This window comes from Typopeltis vanoorti, chromosome 11 (assembly GCF_054136105.1).
Source record: "Typopeltis vanoorti isolate ZY-2024b chromosome 11, IOZ_Tvanoo_1.0, whole genome shotgun sequence".
Classification (NCBI taxonomy): Eukaryota; Metazoa; Arthropoda; class Arachnida; order Uropygi; family Thelyphonidae; genus Typopeltis; species Typopeltis vanoorti.
In genome coordinates, this window is record NC_143559.1 from 65,520,722 (window position 1) to 65,547,166 (window position 26,445).

Here is a 26,445-nt window from a genome sequence, read left to right on the forward strand (position 1 = left end):
GTGCATGTAAAATTGAGTTTATAGAAAGTATGCTGGAACTTATAGTGAACTGTTTTTCATTTATTGTGTTATTAGCTTATTTTAAAACTAGGGGCTCATATGAAAAGAGAAAACAATAATATAGTAGTGCAATATTTGCATAGTTGCTCACACTGTATGCAATCATCATATCATACAATTCTGAGTTAATGGCACTTCTGTTATCCAGCTGAATAGGTTGTGGGTTGTATCTTACTGTTGGTATGGATATTTGTTGAATATCTCTAGGTTGTAGATAAATTTCATTGCCCAGTGTTAGGCCATCACATGCTTCTTGAATGTTTGAAGTGTCTTGAAAAGTTCCATGTTTGTTTTCTAGAGCAGGATTTTTGGATTATCTGATCCTTTAGCCTTCCCACAGTACTAATGCCACCCTTGAAAGATTTACAACCTTTCATGAATTTGATTCACATTATAAAAAAAAAAAAATTAGTTGAATGAGACAACCTGCAGAGATATCTTTGAAGGACTCTCCCCCCTTTCAAAAAAAACACACTCAATCACTCTCTCTCTTTCATTTTTTTCCCCATATAGTCTGAAAATCTTAGGAAACCTTCAGCAGTGTATGAAACAGCTATATTACACGTTGGGTTAAACCTCTTTAAAGGATGCGATCTCTAGAGGTGGGTGTCTGTGAAAGGGGTAGAGGAGAAAAAGACAAACATTTTATTTTGATATTTTTTTTGCTGTTTTCAAGTTTTTTATCATTGTTATTATTTGGATTTAGCCCTTCACATTTGGCAGGCTGTATCCTGTTGAATAAATGGAAGATTGTGAAATATTCAGCTTAGAAGCATTATTATAATAGGCCATTTTTGTTCTAATGATTCTTCTAACACAAGTAGTCATTAACTTGTTATAGTACTTGGCTTAGTCATAATTGATCCTTATGAGATAAGAATGAATAGGACTTTTTTTTGTTGTTGTTGTTGATATCCACAATGGGTATTAATTTTATTTATTTTTCTTAGATCTGTTTTCTGTACTGGTTTTTATGTTTATTAAAAAATTATTAACCTTCGTTTTTTTTCTTTTTATAGTGTGGTGATAAAAAAGTTTCACGTAATCATGCCATTTTGGAAGTTAAAGATTCCGGAGAAGTCTTTCTTACTCCTGTAAGTAAATGTTATATTGACATCCTTTTAAAAATTTTCTATAGCAGGTCATGTATACAGTAAACGCGAGGATTTTGGTTAACATGTGTAGCTTGTTCGTTAACTATTGTTTAAGTATGCTGTTAGCAATACTTTCTCAAAATATTAAAAATATTTTATTTAAAAGTTTATTACTAATTAATCGAAGGACAATTAAACAACACATTCATTCCATTCTCACTGTTGACAAACATAGCTAGTTTTAAAGGTACAAGAACTTATACAACAGTTGACTAAGAGTCCTCTTGCAAGTACTACATGCTAAAGTAGATATGCCATCACACTGTTGGAATCATTTTATCGGGACAGATAAAGTGATTCCAAGAAAGGATCACTTAAGCTAGATAGCTGAGAGGAGACATCCACATAGCTTGCATGGAGTAAATGAATGAATGGATGAATGAATTAATTAATGTGCAGTGTACTAACCAAGCTTCTGATTCTGTGTCTGATCATCATCTTTCCATGATTCCCTTTTACAAGATCTGAATGAATGAGGATAGGCTTTTAATTTTAGACCCAGCTGAACACAATCTACAACTTCTTCTACAACTTGCTGTCTCCTATGTATTAACTTAAATCACACACAAATATAATAGTATAATATGCCATGATCAAATGTCATACTGTCTTGGTATTCTCCTGTTAAACAAGGACAGTGTTTTTATTGGGTAACCAGGATGCACATTGAAAAGTCAGTTATTTGAACCATCTCATACCCAAGAGAATTGAAGATAGGCACCATCCATATTAAAAGTAGTGGAACAGAGGAGGAGTGATCAGGGCAAGGAAGCAATAACTGTAGCATTCAACACTAAACATAAAGATCAACTTTTTGAATGTTTTGCAGTTTCAGGTGGAGTGATGGTGGGCAAATGTTGAAGAGAATCTGAAAGAATTTTATGACTATATAGTAAGAGGATGAATTATGATGATGGAAGAATAACCTTACTGAATACAGATACACAAGAAAGTTAGGTGATCAATAGTAAGGTATATATTTCAGGCAGACCAATATACTTTCTAATTTTTGCCTACCCACATTCACGTGAAAAACATTGTGTTCAAGTTTCCAGTCTCAGGCCCAATGTGTGCAGTAGGTGCTCACAATAGCAAAATTGGTGACAACATCTTTGTTAAAAGATTTTGTACATTGTATGCTAAATATTTCTGTAAGAGCAAATTAAATTCTTACTTCTTCAGCTATTTAAATACTTCATATAAATGCAATTTTATAAAGAAATCGCATATTTGTCCAACCATTCAAATTAAACAAACTTGCAGCTATTTTCCACTTTAATTTTGACAGTAACATTTTAATAGTTTAATGCACTGGCTAATGTAATATTTCTCATGTTAATGTTGCCCTTTTTCTTCATCTATCTATAACCTGTAAAATTCTGGGATTAATTCACTTAAATCTATGTGGCTACAAAAATCCATCACCGTTTGCATGAGTACAAGTGATTGCATTGTCTAGAGAGTAGATGTTCTAAAGGAATTTGCTTCTACAACTTGCTAACATCAGCATCAGTTCTGCATGACACAGGCTAAAAGTAACTAATTAGAATGTATTATGTTGGAATGGGTTAGAGAAACATTGGAGTGGAGAAATTGAAGAAATTACTAAAAATAAGTGACATGTGTGATTTATCATATAATTCGTTTTTATAGTATATTCAAAAATATTGACTGTTTTAGAAATTCTGAAAGCAAAAATTTTGTGTATATGCACACACACAGCTTAGAGGAAACATTGAAGCAGAGATTCTGGAGAGAAGTGAATGAAAGAATACAAGCAGATGAGTTAGCTGTTACAAGAGCTTTGACTCAAATGCAGCAGATGGACTGGATAGGATATCATCACAGGTACCAAAGAAATGTGCAAAACAGTTAGTAGTTACCCTGACCTGGTTGGTCATCTCAGTCACCTCATACATGATGAGTGGAAGAAGAGCAAGATAATTCCAATTATATAATGCTGGGGCTAAGACTGATGCAGCAAATTATAGATCAATTAGTATCACTGGCATGGTCATCAGAGTGCTGGTGAGAAATTTTATGTAAAATAGTGGATTCCTTTATAGAGGACAGCTTAATTTTATTACAGGTAGCTCTCTTGCTTTAGCACTCTGCTTATGTTCTATAACATTATTGACAGAAGAGATGGATAAGAGGAATGGCTATAACACAGTACTTCTGGATTTTGCCAAGCCAGAATTCTGCATGGGAGATTGTTATAAAAACTCAAATGGAACAGGATGAAAAATAAACTTGTGACATGGATTGGAGAGTGGCCAATCAACAGATACCAGAAAGCAATATATGGTATTATTAAATCCGTGAGGAAGGTGACCATTGATGTACCACTGGGTTCCTTACTTGAGTCATTGTTTACCATGTGCATTAATGATATTAGGAAGGATATTGAGTGTGATATTCTGTTATTTGCTGATGATGCTAAATGAGGAAGAGTGATAAGCATTATACTGATACCTGAATTCCTGCAGCTGATTTGAACAAATTGCTTAATGGGCACATTACAATGAATGTCAATTAAATGTTTCCAAATGTAAAGGTATGCATTTTTGATGAAGGAAGTTATAAGCAGAGTATTATATAAATGGAAATTTGTTGGAAGTAATCAGTCAAGTTATGAGGGTGTTCTGAAAAGTTTTCGGCCTAACAACGAAAAAATAAATTTATAATTTCAAAATTATTTTTATTTTTCTATATAATCTCCCTTAAGACTAATACATTTATTCCAGCGATGCTCCAGCACCATTATCCCATCCCTGTAGTGGTTCTCAGTGAGATCTGCAAAATACCCCTCTACAGCTGCAATCACCTCGTGATTCAAAGAAAAACGCTCACCAGCAAGGAAGAGGTTTAGTTTTGGGAAGAGATACAAATCAGAGGGAGCCAAATCTGCGAAATAGGGTGTATGTTTCAACAATTCATAGTGCAGATTCCTTAATTTTCCCATTGCCAAAACACTTTTGTCGGCAGGTGCATCCTGATGAAAGATGATTTTTTTCTCCTGCAAATCGGGTCTTTTCTCATGATTTTTTTCATCTAGTCTGGTTAAAATATCGAAATAATATTCCCCAGTGATTGTTTTACCCTTTTCAAGATAATTAATAAACAAAATGCCTTTAGCATCCCAAAACACCAATGCCATGACCTTTCCTGCTGATGGAACTGACTTTGTCTTCTTTAGCGCTGAATAACCGGCTTCTGTCCACTGTTTTGACTGTTGTTTGGATTGTGGTGTTGTGATGGTGAATCCCAGTCTCATACGTAGTAATAAATAGACTCACAAAATCAGTTTTATTCTTGTTAAAACGCACAAAGCATTGTTCAGAGATTTTCATGCGAGTGGGTTTTTGATCTGCTATGAGCAAGCGTGACACTCATCTTGTGTAGAGCTTTTTCATTTGCAATTCTTCATGCAAAATACAGTCATCCCTCGACTTGCATCCAGGTTCCGTTCCATCCTGTAGAACATAAGTCGATACATTAAATCAACAGAGTTATAGGGATTAGGGACTTAACTGTAATAAGTATACTGTCATTTTAATTTTTAAACCTTGTTATATATGGGAATAAAAAAGGCGTTAGATGATTTATTTTTATTTTTATTATAAAACTGTACTGTGTGTTACTGCCACTATAAAACCGTGGAATAATCACTCAAATCTTCCTCCACAATCACATCTTCATTACCTTCCTTGTGTGAATGATCAGGCTGTGGCTCTTCTGGTGGTAACCTTTGTTTTTTTGATGAAAATGTCCAATATGCTTTGATTATTCCTCTTCTTCTTTTCATCATAAATTTGTTCATAGCAAGCAAACACATCATGTACTTTTGTTTCTATTATTAAATAGTGTTCAATATTGGGGTCCATGTCTTCAGCAATTTTGAGAACATCGCTAACTGCAAAGAACATTTGGACAAGATCCTTCACTGTAAATTGTTTAACTACCTCTTCCTGTTTCTCTTTTCCCTCTTCCTTTTCTCGCTTTTCCTCTTCTGCAACAGTTGTTCCTCCAGTTTGACCAATTCTTCATTGGTCAACTCTTCAGCAGAACTTTCTATGAGTTGAATTATGCCATCATTCACTTCGAGATTCAGATTGTTTGCTAGGCCCACTATTACAAACTTGCAAAATCATGCACAAACCTTTTAATGTCTTTTTCCATATGCCACTTATACATTGAGAGGTCACTCCATCCCAAGCCACAGCAATATTTTTAATAGCATGATAAATATTGAATGTTTTCTAGAATTGCATGAGAGTCTGGTCATTTCCTTCATTAGCAGAAATGGCTTGTGAAAAAGTTCTCCGTAGATAAATAAGCCTTAAATGCAAGAACTCCCTGATCCATCGGTTGGATCAATGAAGTAGTGTTTGGAGGGAGAAACATGACCTTGAACTTGGTGAAGATCGCCACTATAAGATGGATGGCCTGGAGCATTATCTAGAATTAATAAAATTTTAAATTCTACATTTTCTTTCACACAATAGCTTTTTAATTCACTCTCATAACAGTTGATTAAGGGCATCCTCAAACAATTTTTGAGTCATCCACGACTTCTTATTGCTCCGATAATGAACTGGGAGTATGCTTCCTAATGTTTTTGAAGATTCGTGGATTCTCACTGTGCCATATCACAAATGGTTTCAGTTTATATCCAGCCACATTACCTGTAATAGAATCATAATATGGACATTAAGACCTTTGAAACTAGGTATAGATTTTAGCTTTTTGTGTATGAATGTCCACTCGGGTATTTTTTTCCGAATCAGGGACATCTCATCCATATTAAATATTTACTATGGCAAATAATTTTTCTCCATAATAATTTTATCCAATTTCTCTACAAACTCCATGGCAGCCTTGTCATCAGCACTTGCAAATTCACCATACATTTTCACATTATGCAGCGCAAAACGCTGCTTGAATCTCATGAACCAACAGGAAGAAGCGTTGAATTCGTAGTCATAATCGGGTTCTGCTTTCTCCATCAACATGTTGAAGAGACTTAGAAGTTATGGTCACAGTACTAAGGGGTATGTGCTTTTGGTTCAGGTGCTCTATCCATGATGCAAGTAGCTTTTCCATATCTCCAATAGGACCTTGTTGCTTCATCACTATCATCGATTTAATGGAAGCAGATCCTTTCACAGCCTCTACGATTTTATCCTTATAAAATCGTAGAGATCACACTGACGGGTTTACCAGCTTCATGTTGCTTTATAACATGAAACTTCATTTCAAGATCAATTGCTCGCCTCTTTTTCTGTGATTCTTCACTAGGTTTTTTGATTGTGCGTGTAGGGGCCATGTTGCACAAAACATCTCAAAATATTTAATGATAAGTACACAAATAACCCATTTCTCAAACACAAAATCAACAGAGGAACTGCTGAAGACACTTGCCTACTGCCAAGGGAGATTGCTATTGAAAGCGCTGTTGCCACTGTGCATGCTTTACCTTATGCTTGCTTGTGTCTTGTTTGAAAGTATAGCCGAAAATGTTATTTATTCCTTTATGGGATCATGGACATAATTTGAGGGATGACTGTGTATCCTACACGTTCTTTTGAAATGCCTATAGTCCAGCAATTTCATGTACTTTGACTCGCCAGTCATCCAATACCATATCGTGCACTTGATCAATGATTTCTGGTGTTGTTACACTTTTTGGATGTCCTTCAAGGCTGGTATGGCCATGTTTAACTCGGCAGCCTATTTCTTAATTGTCTAAAATGAAGGAGAAGAGTGCCCATAAACTTTTATGTACTTCAAATGAATTTCTTTTTTCGTTACACTTTCTTTTACAAAGAAATTTATAACCGCACGATACTCAATTTTATCCATGTCAAGGGATACAGACAACACTTTTGCTTCAGACAGCTGTATAAAACAAATTTCTTGATAGAATGACTTGCAATTTCACATGGATGCTTATGACAGATGTACCAACTTAGGAAAAAAAAATATTGCTGATAGTGTTGCCATCTATGGTCAAGGCCGAGAACTTTTCAGACCACCCTTGTACTGCCTTGGAAGTTATTATGGACAGTGGAAGTCATTGGGTGACAGTGCTGTTAAAAAAGATCCCAAATGCATTTTGGACTAGGGATATTGCAGTAAGAGTATTATGTTAGCAGTAATTTGCTGCAATTAATATAAAGTTAGAGATGGTGGATAACAGTAGACAGAGAATTAAAGTTTAGGACCACATTGCTGTGATAAGTTATCATATCAGATAACTGCAATGTCAGAGAGCACTTACTCTTAGGAATAAGGGTGTTACTCTCCCACTTTACAAGGTTTTGATAAAACCACATCTGGATTACTGCACACAGATATGATCACAGGTATTGTTCCAAGGAGATGGGGGAGACAGTTGAAAATATTTGCAGGCGAGTAACCAAGATGATAACTGACCTGTACAGTTGTGCTCCTCTCCTTAGTCTTTTCCTCAAAGTTTAAGGAATAGATGATGGATAGGAGACATAATAGACACAGATAAATTAGTAAGGGGATCTTAAGTATTGACAAAGTGAGACTTTGTAGCTTAAGAATCATGGAGATGGAACTTGTGGTTATCCCTGGTAGCTGGTTAGGTATGTCATTAAAAAGCATGTACAGTCCAGGTTATTCTTGTAGCATGTGAAGATGTAGAATGCACTTTCATTACATGTTTTGAATGCATCTTCAGTAAATGTGTTATAGGAGAGATATTGATAAATATTTAAGTATGAGTGTCTAAATGATGGGCCTTTCCTGAATGTGTCCTGGAAGGTGTATTAATAATAATAATAATCATACAAGGTTATCACTAACTACATCCAAAATCCACTGAGATGCTTTGAATGCCAAAAATTGTGGGTCATGCTGCTGAAAATTCCTATTATGGCTTTCTGTCTTTGCTGTGTGTGGAAAGAAACAAAACAAAGATGTCTTAAGGGTGTTAACTGCGAGGAAGAACATCCAGTCTATTCCCGAGGATGTCAAAGGCTGAAGGATGAGAAAGTGATTCACAGATCGAGACAGTGCAGAACATTCCATATCAGGAAATGAAGGGAAAGTTTACCACAGCATCTTGCAGAAAACCTTCTTACATCTTCAAGAGGACAAAAAAAAAAAAGTATGTAAGGAATAGCGATTTGCAGCGTATTTAATAGTATTTAAGTCTAATATGACCTCACTCAAAAAAACAGCACAAACACCATATAAAGAGACCTCCAGACACCTAGCAGAAAAAATGGATAAATTTTTTCTGCTAGGTGTCTGTTTCTACAATGTTTTGTGAATCCACAAAACAAAAATAATTTATACATTCCTACAGTGTAATTGTTATAATGTATAAATTATTACAAAAACATTAGTGACATCACAATTCTCTTGCAGAGTTCTAATTCAGAATGTGCAGAAAACTTATTTGAAACCTGCTGAGGACTCTACATTACAGTATGTCTGTATCATCCATATGAACAGGATAAGGAGGAGTGGCCTGCCCACAGAGGCGTCACCATCCTAGTAGGCAACTATATCCCATACCAACAGGTCTCCCTCAATAGAAACAATTGCCATTCCCCTCTCGGTATGACCTGTTGTTGACCTCTTATAGGAGGTCAACAACAACAACTTTTCCCTTTTAACCAGGAAGTAATGCTTTTACATGCACGCGCGCGCACACACACACACACACACTAACACGATCTCATCCTTAGCAGCATTTGATTTTTTAACACTCTGCTACTCTCTTATCATCTGGTGGGTTAACTGATCTTCTATAGAGTCAGCATGGTTTTTCTTACCATACAACAGGCAAATCATCAGCAGAAATTTACATTTGCTGTAAATTAGAAAACAGACCAAAAAAATTCTGTCATCCAAGCAGTGAACTATATTACAGGTTTCATAACTGCAATACCCAAAATATAGTTAGTTTTCACCTTTCCCAAAACTGTAGTAGAATGCGTTGCAGATAATTAAGCCATTCTTCGGCAGATACCCCACCACAAGAAACTTAAACATGCTCGTGCCCAAGCATATCCCCATCTGTTATCAGAGTAAGAAGCATCCCTGGATCCAATTTATATCAGATCAGTCCAGATCAGTCATCACTAAAGTGGACTGGGACAAGACTCAGAAAATGAAGAACACTGATAAATCACCCACTCATTTATTTCTGTTCCTGGAACTGAATGGAAAGAACACTGATGGCTTCTCAAGGTGTATGGTATAGAGTAGGGGGTCATCAACCTTTTCAGACTCACGGGCCACATTCAACTTTTATTTTTAATAATCGGGCCACAAGCATTTAATTAAGAGAAAATAGTGAGTGAAAAAATAAAAACTTAAGTTCTCAATTTTTATGATATCAGTCTTGAAAAACATGAAATATGAAACAAGCATGAAAATGAAACTCAACAAAAAATTATCACCTAAAAACAAAGTAAGATAGTTTATGCATCACAATATGTGTGTCTGAGGTGCAAATTCAAATCGAAGCATGCAAATATTCATCAGTCAGTCGAGAAGAAAATTTATTTTTTCTAAAACTCATTGCAGAAAATACTTGTTTGCAAATGTATGTGATTTCAAATACAACTATCATCTTCTTTCCGAAACTGATTAATTCTTCAAATTTTTTTGGTATTTTTTGTTCTTTAATGTTTCATTGTGTTGTAATTCCAAAACTTCCATCTGTAGTTGGTTTGGTATGTCATCAATGTCGACATTAAAATGGTTCAAAAATAATCTCATTTCGATGCTATTTTTATGAAAATCCACAAATCTTGTTGAAAATTCAGTTTGTAAATCTTCAATAGTACCAACAAAAAAATTTCCTTTTGTGTTTGCCATTCAACTGTAGATGCAAATTTGACAAATATATTGATGTAGATTTTCTTTCATCATATGTTTATTCAACAGACATAGTTTGCTTTCAAAAGCTTTTATGTCAGAAAACAGTTCTGCGAGTAAATTACCTAATTTGAACCCTGCAGGTTCAAATTAAGTTCATTAAGGTACGTTGTAATATTTACCATAAATGCAAGATACGTTATCCATTTTTTATTCGATAGTTGTGGGACAGTATTTTCGTGTTCCGTCATGAAAATATCTATTTCTTCATATAAATTAAAAAAATCTTTTTAGCACAGCACTTCTGCTTAACCATCTAATAGCTGAGTAGTAGAGAATGTCCTCATACTCCAATTCTATTTCTATCAAGAATTCTTGAAATTGGCAGTGTTTCAGACTGTTGCATCAGATGTAATAATGCAACAGTGTCCATAATGTCTTTCATTGATGATAAAATTTTGCTACAAAGTGCTTCCTGATGAATGATGCAGAACACCATTGTATTATCATAACTTAAATTCTGTAATTCCACACAAATTCGACCTACCGCACTGGTGTTAGAGCCACAAATATTTCTTCCACCATCGGTTGTCACACTATATAATTTTTTTCCAGTCCAAATTCTAAAGAATCAATAGTTTCTTTTACCTTTATGAACAAGTCATTGCGGGTTGTAGTACCTTTTAAACCACACAAACTGGCTGATTCTTCATGAACATCAAAGTCACTATCGATTCCCCGAATAAATATCATTAACTGCACAGTGTCTGTTACTTCGGTACTTTCATCCATTGCCTGAGTGTAACACTCAAACGATTTTGCTTTAAATTTAAGCTGCTCAAATAAATTGATACCGATTTCTTCTACTCGCCTTGTACAAGTCCTGGCAGATAACTAATATTTTGAAATAATGTCTTCTTTTCTGGGCATATTTGTTCATTTTCAGCTAATAAACAGTGTTGAATAAATTCTGAATCTGTATAGCACATTCCTTCTTTAGCAACAAGTTCCTCCTACGACATAACTAATATGAACAGTCGATTCATTATGAATACTTTGTTTCTTAAATATGTTTTGCTTAGCAGTCAAAGAAGTTTGTAATTTATTAATTTGATTTTTTCCAAGTTCACGGTTCAAATCCGGTTCTGTACAAGTCCTGGCAGATAACTAATATTTTGAAATAACGTCTTCTTTTCTGGGCATATTTGTTCATTTTCAGATAATAAACAGAGTTTAGTAAATTCTGAATCTGTATAGCACATTCCTTCTTTAGCAACAAGTTCCCCCTACAACATAACTAGTACGAACAATCAATTCATTATGAATACTTTGTTTCTTAAATATGTTTTGCTGAGCAGTCAAAGAAGTTTGTAATTTATTAATTTGATTTTTTCCAAGTTCACGGTTCAAATCCATGTATTAGCTTTCATGTTCATTCTCGTAATGACATCTGATATTTTATTCTTTCATAACAGCAGCACTTTTCTGACAAGTAAGACAAAGGGGCTTACACCCATTTTCAATAAAGAAGTACTTGCTGTTCCATTCATCATTAAACCCTCTTACTTCATCTGCAATTTTACATGTTCTTGAACCATTTTTGAAATTATTTTTAACAAATATACTCTGAAAATAATAGTTGATGTTATTGAATTATTAAATTATATTAAAAGACTGACCAAGGAACGCGACTGCAAAAAGTGCACCAAAATCTTGGTTGTCGTAGGATGAAGTCGCCTTTGTTATCCCCACTCCTGATGACTCACACGGCTGATTTGTGCCAAATTGCACAGCGATAACACGAAGTATAGGTATAAAATTGTTTTTAATTTATTATTCATATTATAAAATGTGATTTCCCTTTTCACATTGTATCATATTGTTAATAAACTATGTATTATAAAATGTGTTATTTAAATAATTCAACATACGTGCCATGTAAATATGGTCAACTTTTTATGGGCCACCAAAAATGCACGTTTGGGCTCTGGTTGCCACCCCCCCCCCCTGGTATAGAGGCATAGGACAAGATATTTGTTGGGTTTTACTGTAGGCTATGGAAATGTTTAGGTAGATTGGTTTAGCAGGTGCCAAACTGCTCATTATGGGGAACACTGTGCATAGGAAATAACATGATAGTAAGGGGGATCATAACATCTGGATGTGGTTGTTCCTGACATGTCATCCTAGTCCTCAGGAGAGAAGGATGCTGAGTTAGAGTCATTGAGAAGGTATGTGGAAAAAGGACTATGCCAAGTGTCAGGTGAACTTGGAAGAAGAAAGTGCATTAACGCATGGGAAAGTAAGAAATATTTGGTAACTGCAGTAATCACCTGCATTCCTAGGGTGAAATGGACAAGTAGATTTGGAGTGAAATGGATGGGGTCATCAAACAAATTACAAACCATGAATGTAGCAGAGGTATATGAAGCCATTCATTCATTATGTGTGTGTGTGTGTGTGTGTGTGTGTGTGTGTGTGTGTGTGTGTGTGTGTGTGTGTGTGTGTGTGTGTGTGTGTGTGTGTTGAGGAACATTGACTAGGTTGTTTTGATACATTTGTATAAAGAGAATTTAATTACCTGAAACCGAGAATAATTGTAAGGTTTTAATGGTATAACACACTACTAGTTTCGGCTTTTGACAGCCTTCTTCAGGTGTCTTTTAAAAATAGGAAACGGCAATAAAAACACTTAAGTTTAAAAAAAAAGAGTTCTTAAGAAATACAACATCAGGACTTTATTTATTACACTTCCAAAAATCCGCTGTCTAGTAAGCCATTCGAAGCCTCATCATCATCATAATATGACGTATCCTGGCGTGTACAAGATATGGTGTGACTGTAATATCCCTTATTTTGGTCAAACAGATAAATGTATTGAATTACGTATAGAGGAGCATAAGAGAGACATCTCTTACAAAAGAACATGCGCCAGTGCCTTATCTAGTCATGTTCTTTTCTCGAACAATCCTGATGATGAACAACAGGGTCATTCACTCTGCTGGGATAGATCCAAAAACATCTTTCATTGCCATGATGAGTTTGAAAGAAAAATTGTGGAGTCGAGAGAAATCATCCTTAATCATGAACATTTAAATAACAATTTGAGCTACAACCTCCCAGATAGCCATTCAGCTTTTGTTCAGTACTGCCGTTCACAAGTACTGAATGACACTGAATCACAATGCCATGATTGAAAAAAAAAAAACTTAAATGTAACTACGTTTTTTCATGTTAATTATGTACTGTAATTTTTTCCTGTGTTTCTCAGTTTTTTTAAACTTCAGTGTTTTTATTGCTGTTTCCTATTTTTAAGAGACACTTGAAGAAGGCTGTCAAAACTAGTAGTGTGTTATACCATTAAAACCATACAATTATTCTCGGTTTCAGTCATTAAATTCTCTTTATACAAATATATATATATATATATATATATATATTCATTTTAATATAAACTGACTAAAAATCCGAGAATTATAACAAATTGAGATTTATTTGAAAACACATGTTTCGTCGGGATTTACTTCATCAGGCAATAAGTACAGAGAAAGCTAATAAAAGACACTGAAAAAAAAAAAAAAAAACATTGAGACACTCTAAAGCTATACAATTAAAGAGCTATAATATTCGACTGTAAATTACAGTTATTATGAACTTGAGCTATAGTCTGTGTTAAAGTTCTATTGTTGTACACTTGTGCGTGTGTGGAACCACGTGATCTCCAGTATCTGATAGAGCTGAAAGAGTCAGGCAAATTATAGCTGAGATTATTGTTCATATGAAGAAGGTCCAAGGTGATTTCTTTTGACTGATATATGGCAAGGAGATATAACCTTTGGAGCCGTCCTGTGTCTCTACGTTGACGGTGGGATAATTGTTTGTTGATACTTTTTAAAGAGTAGCCATTGCTTTTAAAGGTCCATTTAAGATGTTGTAGTTCTTTTTTTAGTTCTTCTTCATCTGACAGTACAGATCTTGCACGATTCGCAAGAGCTGATATAATACCCAACTTTTGCGCTGGATGATGATGTGAGGACGCATGCAAATATCTGTCCGTATGTGTTGGCTTTCTAAATATAGAGACTTTTAGTCTTGGTGAGTTTAACATCTAGGAAACAGAGGGAACTATTTTCTTCAATCTCCATGGTCAATTTGATATCCTGATGGAGGTTGTTTAAGTGATTGAGAAACCTGTGAAGATTCTCAATACTATGCTTCCATATCAGGAATATATCATCCATATATCTAAGCCAAATTCTTGGTTTTAAACTAAAAGAGGAGATTGCCTTTTGTTCAAAATCCTCGAAAAAAATGTTGGCTAATATAGGAGAGAGGGGGTTTCCCATAGCTAATCCTTTGACCTGTTTATAAAGTTTACTTTCGAATTCAAAATAGCCAGAGTTTACACAGTGAGATAGTAGAGAGAACATTTTATTTGAGATCTTGTTCTTTAAAATATGGAGAACTTCTTGTGTCAGAATGTTGGTAAAGAGTGCTACCACGTCAAAGCTCACCATGATGTCAAAAGATTTGAGTTTTAAGTCCTTGATTTTAGAGGCAAAATCTGTTGAGTTTTTAATATAAGAAGAAGATTTTCCCGCATTAACTTTTAACAATGACATTTATTTAGATAACCTGTATGTGGGTGAGTCAATGCTGTCTACTATAGGTCTCAGTGGATAGTTTTCCTTATCTACCTTAGGGAGACCATATAACCTTGGAATGAGTGGGTGTAAAGAACGGATGAAAAGCCGTGTATTTCTTGGAATTTCTGTCGTCTTTTGTAGGAGATTATTGGTTCTATTGCGTATTTCTCTTGTTGGATCACTCTCAATTTCTGAATAACTATCTGACTCTAACAATGTTAAGTTTTTTTTTTTTTTTTTTGCTATGAAGAAGGTCCAAGGTGATTTCTTTTGACGAACAACGAAAGCTGCCAACATGAAGTAAATTGGACAACAACTTCAATCCTATACATTTGCCACGATGCGGTAGAACGCAGCATTGTTAAGTCAAAAGAAATCACCTTGGACCCTCTTCATATGAACAATAATCTCAGCTATAATTTGCCTGACTCTTTCAGCTCTACTATCAGATACTGGAGATCGTGTGGTTCCACACACGCACAAGTGTACAACAATAGAACTTTAACACGGACTATAGCTCAAGTTCATAATAACTGTAATTTACAGTCGAATATTATAGCTTTAGAGTGTCTCAATGTTTTTTTCAGTGTCTTTTAATAGCTTTCTATGTTCTTAACGCCTGATGAAGTCAATCCCAACAAAACATGTCGGGATTGACTTCATTGTTTTGTCTAAATCTCAATTTGTTATAATTCTCAGATTTTTAGTCAGTTTATATTAAAATGAACATATCCAACCTCCGAGATCATCATCATCAAATTCCTGACATGTACCCTCAATTGATGTACTACATGAAAAATTTACATAATCACTAACTTCCTATCTACAATTTTCCTCCAAATCAATCTGCTGTCAAGACTCCAACATTATCAGATCTTATATTTCTATCTTCTAAGGCACTTTTTACCATAATCTATCCACCTATATTTAGGTCTTTTTTTTTCTGCCAACCTGGCAGAGAAAACTTCTTTTGCTAATCTTTCCTCTCCCATTCTGTTTCAGTGACCATACCACCTGATTTCAGCTCTGCTGACACATTCCTGGATGCTAATAATGTCAAGTACTTTTCTAATATCCTCATTTTTAATGTGATATACCATTGATGCCATCTGCTCATTCCTCTAATATTTCTCAGGACTCTCATATCTGCAGTCTCTAGTCTCTGGTCAAGTGTTTTATTTCTAACCCAGCTCTGATATCCATGAGTTAACACTAATTTAGCTGTAAAATTTCATTGTACAGCTAAATTAGTGTTTTGACTAATTTCTCTCTTATTCCATATAATTTTTTTTGTTGTCTATTTCCATGTTTAATTTACCATCTTCACTAAAAATCGTGCCTAGGTTCTCCATTCAAAATGCAGTTGATATTTTCACTGCTTCTGCCTATTTTCATTCTCTTTGCCTTGTTATTGCAGACCTTCATACCATACCTATTGCAACAGTTATTCAGTTTAGTCGGGGAATCTTGCAGACTTGTAGCTGATTTATTTAGAAGTATAACATCATCTGCATAAGGCAAAGAGCTGACATTAACATCTCCAGTTTTAATATCAGGTTTAATACCACTTTCCTTCATAATGTGATCCATATAGATAATGAATAAAAGAGGGGATAATGTACATCCTTCTGACACCAGATTTAACATTAAACCATCTTCCTGTGTTTCCTACAATTCTAACTGCTGACTTACAACTCAAATAAAGACTAAGTATTGCTTGATATAATGCCCCACTGACACCATACAGCTGTAGTGTCTTGAATAGTTTCTCTCTCTTGGCACCTTGTCATATGCCTTTTCCAGATCTACAAAACTTAAATGCAGATCTTTGTTAAATTCCCATGATTTCAAAACATTTTGTCATGAAGTGAAAATCTGATCCTGACAGCCTCTATTTGGCCTGAATCCAGCTTGTTCTTCACCAAGCTTCCCTTCCACACTTCTTCTCAACCGTTTCTCAAGTATACTTGCATAAATCTTTCCAGGAACATTCAGTAGAGAAATACTTCTGTAATTCTCACATTCAGTTTACTTTCCCTTTATTTATATATATATATATATATATATATATATATATATATGGGTACTATGAAAGCACTACTTTAATCATCTGGAATTCATCTCTCTGTCCAGGCCTTCTGAACAATGCAGTGCAGCCACTGTAAGACTTTTATACCTCCATGCTTGAGTATTTCTGGTCAAATATCATCTAAACCAGCTGCCTTTCCACGTTAAAAGCTTTTAATAGCTTTTTCTACTTCAAGTATGGATATGTATTCCTGATTGCATGCCTGGTCAGTGCTTATTACCACTGTGCTATCACTGATTGTTTCATTTAGCAATTTTTCGAAGTAATTACTCCATACTTCAAGGATATCTTTTTCTGCAGTTTTCATATCACCTTTATCATCTCTAATTCCTCTTACAGCACTTTTTCCTTCATTTCTGATTTTCAACAACCTCCAGAATATCTTGCCACCTTCTTGATATTTATTTTCTATGTTCTTACCAAAGTCTTCCCATGACTTTTGTTTAGCTAGTTTTACAGTGTTTAGCTTTCTTACATTTATCTCTGTATTCTCTAAGAGCACAAGCTGACTTAGTTGCCAGGAACTTTTGATATGCTTTCTTCCTTTCCTATACTCCCTCTTTAATTTCCTGTGTCCACCATGGAGTTCTGATTTTTCTATCCTTGCAGACAACCTCACCACATGCCTATCTTGCTGAATCACTCAGTGTTTTCTTCAGGACTTGCAACTGAATCTCCAGGTTTGGTTCCTGTTCTCAAACGTTTTCATTTTTTCTTCAATAATGTTTGTGTATTTTAGTCTACATTTCACATCTGAGAACTGCTCAATTGTTATTCACTTTAAAACTTTCTTACATGTTCTTCTTTTCAATATGATCAATTTTATCCTGCTCAAGACTAAATGGTGATCACTTCCAATTTCATATCCTCCTGTACACTCAAGTGTTCTACGCCAGTGAGAAAACATCACTATCAACAATAACGTAGTCAATGAGACTGTTCTTATTCCTTGTCTCTTCTCTCCATGTGAATTTGTGCACATTTTTATGTTGGAACATTGTGTTAGTAATAACCAGTCCATGTCCTGAGTAGAAATCCAACAGGTATTTGCCATTATTATTAGCTTTGCTCTTTTCTGCAGATTTTCCCAAAATATTTTTGTATGTCTGACAATCATTTCCTACTCTGCTATTTTATTTAAATCCCCAACAAAGACCAATTTTTCATTGTGTCAGTTGCTTTCTCTAAAGCCTCACTCTCTTAAGGTTTCACTTCTACCATAGTAGAACCTTCTGGCACAAATAAGTCTCATTGTCCAGTTTCCCATTCTGATATTTGCCCACATCACTCTACTTGAAATTGCTTGCCATTCAAGAAGATTGTCCTCGTAGTTAGTGTTGAATACTATGGCTACTCCTCCTTTTCCTTGATTGTCATTGCCTAAATATAACATTTTATATTTATTGCTCAGGAAGATCTCACCAGTTTTTGTCTTTTTTGTTTCAGTCACCCCTATTATGTTGATCCATTTCTTTGCCATTCAGACTTCTTATGTTGATAGTACCGATCTTGAACTCTGGTGATGTCGAGTTAGGGGTGTGTTTTAGGATTTGTTCCAGTAACTGACTTTTTGCTGTTCACCCTGGTTCCCTGGTAAAAAACATGGGCATTGTTTTTTACCAGGCGATGCCCCAACTGGCATGAAATTCTTTCATGCTGTACCATAATTTTATTGGTTTAAGCCAATAAAAATACAATTTGGTCGGCTAAATCCCATCCTTGTTCACTCTCTCCAGGTAGATACCTAACACAGTGCACCACAAGAAGGTGAGGATTGGACTTTAGGTCAGAAGCCCTGGTCGGTTCTCCACATTCCTTTAAAGACTATATGGAGGTCTCCTCTCAGTTATACAGTTTTGACCCTTAAGCACCCCCATAATATATATATATATATATATATATATATATATATATATATATATATATCTTTACAGTTTCCTGATTGTCTCTTATTTTCACTAAAATATGCACATAGTTTCCTGTTAATTTTGTTCTATCAGAAAAGTTGTCCAAATTATTGTATAGCTAACATATTTACTAATAAATTAAGACAGCCAAATGTGATGAGAAATTTTATCTAAAATTTTGCTGTTTTTGTTATTATTTGTTTGTAATGTTGTGAAGTTCTCAAAATTAGGATGAACGAGCTTATCAGTATAACAGCATGTGGCTGTGTGTGTAATGTGTGTCTCAAGAGTATTCCGGAAAAAAGTTCCAGGTCTGTTTCCAAAAATGGGGGACACCGTCTAAACTAGTGTATAAATACACAAGTGGACTACTTCAAAGGTGACAGTAGCCATCAATGTATAATTCTGAACGTAGGGTTTTTTTTTTTTTTTTTTTTTTTTTTTTTTTTTCCAGGTTATTCAGGGAATTAAATTGTTACACCTCATATAGTTGTGTGTTCATGGATTAAAATTAATTTAATTCAATTAAATATTACAGATTATTTAATACAGTTGAGGATAACAATTTCCCAAGCTTTTGTAATAGTGAGACAGTCATTCCAATTAAGGTTAAGTCTATGAAGTAAAGCTTCGGCACTTTCTTTATATAAACATTCATGTTTATATATGGATCTATGTAGTAGCTTAGTGTTTTGCCATTGGATCCTGTGGATAGTGGTTTCTATTCCATGTTGTGCAAGGTCAGATTTGTGAGGTTTGATGAGATGGGTGTGATCTTGATGCTCGGAGATATGTTTATATATAGATCTTCCTGTTTGTCCATAGTAAGACAAGTTACACAAACATAGCACTTCATATATGCCAGTGGTGTTCAACCTTTTTTACTACGTGAGCTACTTTTCTATAAAAAGTTATTCGGCGATCTACTGTCTTATATAGATCACGTTCCCCCAATCTGATAACGCACAAATAAACAAACAACTAAAAACTTTATTTGCGTATTTAAAAATTTATTTGTCACTTTTAATTATTTTAATACAACAACAAAAAAAATATATATATTGGAATAAAATATTTATTTCTCTATTTTGGGAAACTAAAGTTAGAAAAAACAACAGATTGATTACAAACTCACAAGTTACAGGAAATGCTGGTTGATTAAAAAAAAAAAAGAAGCTAATGTGAAATTTGGCATTGTTTGGACCGTGCAATATTTTCATAGTCAAGTTGATATGAAGAAGTGGCCAATCGCAGACAATCATCCAAACGATCATTTGTAATTTGGTTTCTTAATTGATTTTTTATGATGGTCATATTTGAAAAAGCGGATTCTGACAAGTATGTCGATCCGAAACATGACAGAATTTTTTGTGCAATATCAGTTAATATTGGGAATTTTTCATGTGCATACTTCCAAATGACTTCATTGTTTATTGATTTTATATGTAAACTATTCTGAATATTTATTATCTCAAGTTCTACTTCAGCTTGGTTTATATCAAACAGCCCACTAATTTTATTTGAAATTTCTGTGATGTTCAAGTTTTCTTGAAATGGATTATTGATAAAAGATACATCATTTCAGTTTTATTAAAATCTTTAAATCTTGAATTTATTTCTTCCTCGACTAATTCTATTTCACGAATAAATTCTTTTAAATCATAGCGAAGCATTTCTTGATTTTGTTCAAAAAATTTTAATAAATATGGGAGATGTCTAAATTCGCAGTCATTTATATTTTTCTTTAATAAAAGTAAATATTGTTGGAAAGTTTTTATTGAACTTAACATGTCAATTAAATTTTTATCTCTACCTTGTAACTCTAAATTTAAATTGCTTAATTTCATACAGAAATCTACTAAAAATGATAAGTGTAACAACCATCTTTTATCACTCAATTGTGGATAAATATCTCCTTTTTCATGAAGAAAATTTTTTATATCATTAATTAATACAAGAAATCTTTCTAAAAATTGACTTCTGCTGAGCCAGCGAACATTATTGTACAACAGAAGTTCCCTATCATCATCTGCCTGTAATTTAAATAACCGCCATTGCAGGGCTTTTCCTCGAACAGAATTTACAATTTTAAATGTAATATCCAAAACACCTTTTGTGTTTAATCTTTTACTACACAGTATTTGTTGGTGAATAATACAGTGGTACGTTAAAAAATCTGGATATTTGCTATCGTTTTTACATAATGAAATGAAGCCTGATTTATTACCTATCATTGCAGGAGCACCATCAGTAGTAATAGACACAAGTTTAAAAAGTGAAAGTTTGTGTTGTTTCACAAATGCCGAAAAAATGTCTTCTCCCCTAGTCCTTCCCAATAATGGTATAATTTTCAAAAGTTCTTCTTTATTTGAATAATCTTGAAATACCATGCGAAAAAATACCATTAACTGAGCAATATCAATGAAGTCGTTTGATTCATCAAATTGTAATGAAAACGCAACATACTGGTGAATGTTTGACATTAATCTGGCCTGGAAATTTTTCTCCGGCAATTGGAACTCTTCCGTTTGGATTTGAAACCTTGTTCTGCGGCCTAGAAGTAGTCTCTCTCTAGCGACGTCTCAAACCGAGAAGCTCCTTTCTGGAAGCGGGAAACTCCTCTCTCAAGCAACGTGGATTCAGGCAGTCTCTCTGACGGCAACTCTGGACCGGATGGCCTCCTCTCTAACAGCAATTTTGGAACCGGGACCCCTTCTGCTTGCTTCAGTCCCTTTTTATTAGGCCTTCTCTGAGACCTCGCATGAAGTTTGGCACTCCCCCCAAAGAATCGGCTTTCATCTTAACTTTCAAGTTCGGCACGCCTTTTATTCTCCTTTCTCTTTCTTTTGATTGTAAGTTGCTGGCCATCGGAAAGTTGTTTGAACTCTTTCTGACTGACTACGGAGATGTTTACACTTAGTGCCTGCAAGCCTTTCTTATACATACAAGTTTCAATAACAATCTTTCTAATGCCGCCATGTATAGCTTCGGCGACAAAAACATTTCCTTTGTTTTTAACACTCTAACATATTCTTATTAAAGCAGTATATACAGTTAGCTTCAAAAGAGTTATTTACAAAAACATCTAATACAAACTATACCGAGACAAACAAAGTTTATTTTTTTACACTATTCACATGGGACTTAACCTAAATAAAAAATCGATGTAATGTGCTTTGCAATATTTAATATTTAAGCTACGATCGAGTTTTTACACCTTGCTTATAATCGCATTCACTTGGCTCGCTGTTTGACTTCCACTGATCCAAATTAATTCATTTACCCGGACTTATAAGAAAATTACTGATTTGACAATTTTAATGAAAAATAAATAATTAATAGCAATAGACTTAAAGCGAATTAAAAATAATACAAAATAATGATAAATAAAATATTGTTTTCAGTTTTAATTAAATTTGTAAGTAAGGAGGAATACACAAGAGATCGCCCAAACATTGCTCCGTGATCGACGGGGTTGAACACCCCTGGTATATGCCATGTAGCATCATTGGTGAGAATTTGTCTTTTGGAGAAGGTAGCAAGTTGTGAATTTGGTTGATGGCTTCATAGGTAGCAATGTGGGCTTCTATACTATATATTAAAGACATCTCTGAACAGTTTGGCAAAAATTATGAAAAAACATCAACTCATTGTTACCTATAAACCCATCAACCAAATTCACAACTTGATACCTTCTCCAAAAGACAAACTCACACCAAAGATGCTATCTGGTGTATACGAAGCACCATGTTTGTGTAATTTGTCTTACTATGGACAAACAGGAATATCTCTATATAAACCTATCTCTGAACATCAAGACCATATCTGTCTTATCAAATCTCACAAATCTGCCCTTGCACAACATGGAATCGTAAATGCAGCTACTACGTAAGATCCATATATAAACATGAATATTTATATAAAGAAAGTGCTGAAGCCTTACTTCATATACCAGTCTTATTTGGAAGTATCTGTTTCACTATTCCAAAAGTTTGGAAAATTGTTATCCTCAGTTGTATTAAATAATTTATCTGTTATATTTTAATTTAATTAATTTTAATTTTAACCCAGTAGTTTTAATCAATGATCACATGATTGTATATGTAGAGGGATTCCAATTTAAGCATGCGTGCTACTGTTTTTTTTTTTTTTTTTTAATTCAATTTCTGTTATTCAATAATTGTACTGATAGTCTTATGATACATAAGACAAAATATTTACATCATAAAAAAGTTATTTACTGTGGCATACATGTCATTCTATAGTTATGGATACCCCACAGGTTTTACTATATATCTAATCTAATCCTGTGGCCTCCTCTTTTAAGAGGGTTGCAGCTGATGAACAGCCCACTTTCATGCCTCTCTATCTCTTGCTTCTGTAAGACGCTTGCCCATCCAGTCTTTGATGCTGTCTTTCCATTGCAGTCGGAGTCTTCCCTTCCCTCTACCATCCCCTGCAATACTATTTTGGGGAGCTCTCCAGAAGAACTCCTCATCAAATGTCCTGCAAATGCTACTTTTCTTCTTTGGATATTAGCCATGTAGTCTCTTTTCACCTTGAATCTTTTAAGAACCGCTTCATTGCTCACTCTTTCAGTCCAGCTGATATGATCCGTTTTTCTCAATCACCACATTTCAAATGCATTCAATCAGTTACTCATCTCCTTATTGATCATCCAGGACTTACATCCATATGTCCCCAAGCTCCAGTTCATTGTCTTGAGGATTCTTACTTTTAACTGTTTGTTCAGATTTCTGTTTCCTAATATGTGGTATATTTGGAAAAATGCTGCTTTTACTTTTTTAATTCTGTTTTTAATTTCATAATTAGATCTATTGTCATCTGTTATCCAGCTCCCAAGGTATTCAAAATTTTTGCATTCTCTATTCTTTGTCCATTCAAAGTGATTTCCATTCCATTATTCCCTTTCCTTGAAATCTTCAAGACTTTTGTCTTCTGAATGTTTATTTTCATTTTATATCTCTCATTTCCAACCCTGTTCAGTTTATTCAAAATCCTTTGCAAACCTTTCTCTGTTTCGTCCATAAGTACAATCATCTGCATATCTTATATTATTTATCAGGTGTCCATTTATCTTTATTCCATCCTTCAGATCTTGCAAGGCCTCCCTCATCATCCATTCAGTATTCAATATAGACATTAAAAAGGAGTGAGTACATCCCACATCCTTGCCTCACACCCTTTTTTATGGGAATCCATTCAGTATTCTCTCCTTCAAATCTAACCCTGACTTCTTGAGTTTTATATATTCTGAACAACAGTCTGATAAATTTTTCACCTATTCCTATTTTATGCAAAATATCAAATAAAACAGAGTGATTAACATTATTGAAAGCTTTTTTTTGTAATCTACAAAACATGGATATAAATCTTTATTGCACTCGATCATTCTTTTTCCCAATATCCGTAGTATTGTAATACTTTCCTGGTTCCCCTGTTTTTCCTGAAACCAAACTGTGCTTCATTTAATTCACTCTCTCTATCATCTGTTCTATTCTTCTATGTATTATGTTGATTAAGATTTTTGCAACGGGGGCTGATCAAGCTGATAGTTCTATGCTTATTGCAATCCATCGTTCCTGTAGTCTCGGAAATAGGAATAAAAATAGATCTTACGAAATCTTTAGTCATTCTAACCTCCTCCAGACTTCTATTAAAGATGATGGATAGAAGTTTTATTCCTTCCTTTCCCAATGCCTTCAGCAGCTCTTCTTGAATATCATCCACTCCTGGAACTTTCCTATCCTTTATTCTTTTAATGGCTGCTTTGGTTTCCCATTCCTTAATTTCTGGGGTATCATCATTTTCTATCTGATCACATTCCAGATTATCTTCATCTCCATAAAGTCGTTATATACTTCTTCCACCTTATCATTTTTTCATTTTTTTTCCAACAAAATCTTTCCTCTTTCATCCTTCAAAGCACCGCTTTTTGTCCTTCTCTTCTTCCCTGAAATCAAGTTCAAGCCTTCATAGACCTTTCTCATATCCTTGACTGTATCATTTTCTTCTACTTCCTTGCAGACTTGATTTAGCCAGTCTTCCTTTGCCTTTTTAGCCAGAATTTTTACTTGTTTATTGATCTCTTTATATCTGACTTGGGCTTCGTTGTTGTTGTTCTTATTCTTTCATTTCTTCTTTCGTTCATTTTTTCACTTCTTCAGTAATCCAGGTCTTCCTTCTTCTCCTCTCTGCCTCACCCAGAAGACATTTAGCACATTTCTTGATTTTTCTCTCTTAAATCAGTCTTAAATCAATCTGATTTTTACTTTAATTGTGAGCAGATTATGGTCACTATTGCAGTCTGCTCCAGGATAAGTTTTTGCATTTTTATTACATTTCTATATCTTGAGTTAATTAGAATGTAATCAATCTGATTTCTCGTTTCTTCACCTCTCTGTCCAGGTGCTCTCCAAGTACAGTCTTCTCTTGTGTTGTTGAAACCAGGTGTTAGTCACTATCAATTCGTATCTTCTACAAAACTCCACCAGTCTGTCTCCCCTTTCATTTCTTTCTCCTAAGCCCCAAGGGCCCACCAGACCATCCTCTCTTCCTTTCTCTATCTTTGCATTCATATCTCCCATTACTATCAGTATATCTTTGTTATTTTTCAAATGTAAAATTCCTCTATTTGTTGATAGGTCTCTTTGACTTCATCTGTATGATCAGTTGTAGACAAGTATATTTGAATTATAAGGATATTTCTAGGTTTGGCCTTTATTTCCAAAGCAATCACTCTTTCAGATCTCTGCCAATATCCCTTCAGCATATCGACTATCCTTTTATCCAGCATTATTCCACCCCCCCCCTTTGATGTCCTTCTCCTCCTGAGTAAATAAATCTAAATCCGTCGTCTGTTCTTATATCTCCTTTCCCTTTCCATCTAACCTCTGAGATTCCAAGAATTGATATCTTCATTCTTTTCATTTCTCTGATCACACTGGCCATCTTCCCTGCTTGATACATTGAGTTAACATTCCAGTTGCCCATATTTGTATTTTCCTCGAGTTTCGTCTTCTTACATTGTGCCCTTATATCAACTCCAGAACTTCCAGCAGGCTTTGATCCTGTAGCATCATTTGAGGTCTTATCCTCCTGGGACTCCAACACAGATCTACAGATCTGGTAGCATATTGCACAACATCAGACCCAGGGGTCCTATCTGTTCTTGTGTATAATTCATTCTTCCTTCTTGACTTGTCCATCATTACTTGGAGAAAGAAAAAAAAGGTATGCATGGTGGTTCTCTGTTGCCTTCCATGCAGCTTGGTGGGTTGGACATTTCCTTCCAACCAGATGTAATGGTTATACCACCATGACTCGGTATCTTCAGCTTGGGTACCCCGGGATCGCCAGTTCCTGTGCACACCTAGGTACACCCCTGGGGACACATATATATTAAAAAATATATAAGTTGGAGCAAATGGAAATAAGGCTGGTGGCATGGATAGAGGAAGGGCAGATAGACAGACATCAGAGGGTGATGTATGGTAGAGTGAAATTAAGGCGAATGAGGGTGACTAGTGGAGTGCCCCAGGGCTCTGTACTAGGACCACTACTTTTTTTAATTTGTACATTGTCTTCAAATGATGGTCTCCCAGATCTTTGGTAAATTAATGCAACCATACTTGTTAAGGTTGGGAGAGTGCTTCATAGCTGATTCTAAGAATAGCCTCTCAGACCTGTACCGACTTCTATGT

General features: G+C 34.8%; 1 protein-coding gene across 2 annotated transcripts in view; it reads left to right on the top strand.

Moving 5' to 3' along the window:
- LOC150101680 (uncharacterized) overlaps nucleotides 1–26,445 on the top strand; it is a 276,464-nt gene that overhangs the window by 23,269 nt on the left and 226,750 nt on the right. For both annotated transcript variants that reach the window (XM_090400506.1, XM_090400507.1), the window contains exon 2: nucleotides 1,080–1,154. In XM_090400506.1, coding sequence (XP_090256632.1) covers nucleotides 1,080–1,154 — 75 coding nt within the window. The remainder of the gene's footprint in view (nucleotides 1–1,079; nucleotides 1,155–26,445) is intronic.